This window comes from Macrotis lagotis, chromosome 1, assembly GCF_037893015.1.
Source record: "Macrotis lagotis isolate mMagLag1 chromosome 1, bilby.v1.9.chrom.fasta, whole genome shotgun sequence".
Classification (NCBI taxonomy): Eukaryota; Metazoa; Chordata; class Mammalia; order Peramelemorphia; family Peramelidae; genus Macrotis; species Macrotis lagotis.
Window position 1 is genome coordinate 758,257,821 of NC_133658.1, and position 1,988 is coordinate 758,259,808.

The 1,988-nt window shown below is 36.6% G+C and overlaps 1 protein-coding gene across 1 annotated transcript; it reads left to right on the top strand.

Annotated features, from left to right (window-relative positions):
* The first annotated feature begins 432 nt into the window (after positions 1-432).
* Positions 433-1,395, top strand: LOC141487877 (olfactory receptor 8B8-like). Its single transcript, XM_074187467.1, has one exon. The coding sequence runs from the start codon at positions 442-444 to the stop codon at positions 1,393-1,395; it is 954 nt and encodes a 317-aa protein (XP_074043568.1). The 5' UTR covers positions 433-441.
* Positions 1,396-1,988: the final 593 nt, after the last annotated feature.

The window sequence follows — 1,988 nt, forward strand, 5'->3', positions numbered from 1 at the left end:
GTCATTTGCAGAAATCTTTGAGATACTACTTCATCACCTCTGAAATAAGGACAGGATTTAAAGAACTTATCTGAGGTGACCAGCATAGGGAGGGGAGGGGGTTTGGACTATAGAGAGAGGACTGTTATAGAAGATGGGGGAACTGCTTTCATTTTCCTGACTTCTTTTAGTTTTGGAATCTGAGGAATGTCAACTGTTACTCTGTGGGGGAACTGAGGAATAGTTGTTTGCATTCATCCAGCTTAAGGAGACTGTTGTTACTCAGGCCAATCAAAATCCATGAATATCTTGGCAATGATAAGACCAGAATCTGCATGTCATGGTGATGATGGTTTCTAGAGACTTCCAGAACTGCTCCTTTTTCATAAGTAGGGAGAAGGTTTATTGAGATTATTTTGATAATATTATGACTTTTCTCCTCACAGATCCCTCAATAGCAGAATGGCTTTGGAAAATGCCTCTTCAGTGACTGAGTTCATCCTTTCCGGTTTAACAGATCAACCAGAGCTCCAACTCCCACTGTTCCTCCTGTTTTTAGGGATCTATGTAATGACTTTAATGGTAAACCTGGGACTGATCATTTTAATTAGGATTAATTCTCAGCTTCACACTCCTATGTACTATTTCCTCTTCAACTTGTCTTTCATAGATTTCTGCTACACCTCTGTTTTTACCCCCAAAATGTTGATAAATTTTGTCTTAAAGGAAAACATCATCTCTTATTCAGAATGTATAGCTCAGCTTTATTTCTTTGGCTTTTTTGCAATTTCTGAAATCTATGTATTGACAATAATGGCTTATGATCGTTATGCTGCGATCTGTAATCCATTGCTTTATAATGTTACTATGTCCAATCAAGTCTGTTCATGGCTATTGTGTGGGGCATATGTAATGGCATTTACAAATGCCACAATTCACACTGGATTCTTGCTGAGACTGTCTTTCTGTGATACCAACATCATAAACCATTACATGTGTGACATACTCCCCCTCCTCCAGCTCTCCTGCACCAGCACTTATATCAATGAGTTGTTGGTTGTAATTCTTGTGGCCTTTAACATCATAGTGTCCAGTGTCACTCTCTTCACATCTTATTCTCTTATCTTGTCCAGTATACTGAGCATCAGTTCCACTGAAGGCAGGTCCAAAGCCTTCAGCACCTGCAGTTCCCACATAATTTCAGTAGCTCTTTTCTTTGGATCAGCTTCATTCATGTATCTTCAGCCCCCTTCATCAGGGTCTGTCGACAAAAGTAAAGTTGCTTCAGTCTTTTACACTAATGTGGTTCCCATGCTAAACCCTCTCATTTATAGTCTGAGGAACAAAGATGTTCAGGCTGCTTTGAAGATAAACTTGAGGAGAAGAATGTTTTCCAGGACAAGAACAGGATTTTAATAAAGTGAGTTTAATAAAGTGAGTTTAATCCCAAGACTCCTTTTTTATATTGATTAACTAAATTATCTCAGGAAGAAAAGATTTACCAAATTATTCTCTCTGAACTCTATATCCCATCATTCTACCAGTAGGTCTGTCTTTGATTTAAATAGGTAATAGAGGTTGTGATGACTTTAGCATAAGAGAATCAGGGTTTTAATTCTGGATGTTCTTTTTCTGTGACCTTGGTCAAGTCCCTTAATTTTTGTGGGTTGTAGTATTTTTTTTTCAGTTGTAAACATGTAGGTTTCTAAGATCCTTCATTGCTATAAATCTTTGTTCTATAACCTTCTGTGAAAATGCAAACACCCCATGGTATCATTCAATAAATTACCTTTAATTACGATAGAAAATTCATTCTCTACCCATTGTTACTGATCAGTAATCCAGGAAGGCAATACATGAAGGTAGATTACTGGAAAAAATATTAATGTGTCCAAATTATGGCAATATAAAAAAAATTCATTGCCTTCCAAGCAAATCAAGCATAATTGCAGCCCCATTTTATATTGTACTTTTGTTATTTTTTCTCTCAAAATTTTTATAAAAATTCA

Bases quoted from the DNA above. Each gene is read 5' to 3' on its own strand.
- LOC141487877 (XM_074187467.1), top strand. From the start codon at position 442: ATGGCTTTGGAAAATGCCTCTTCAGTGACTGAGTTCATCCTTTCCGGT.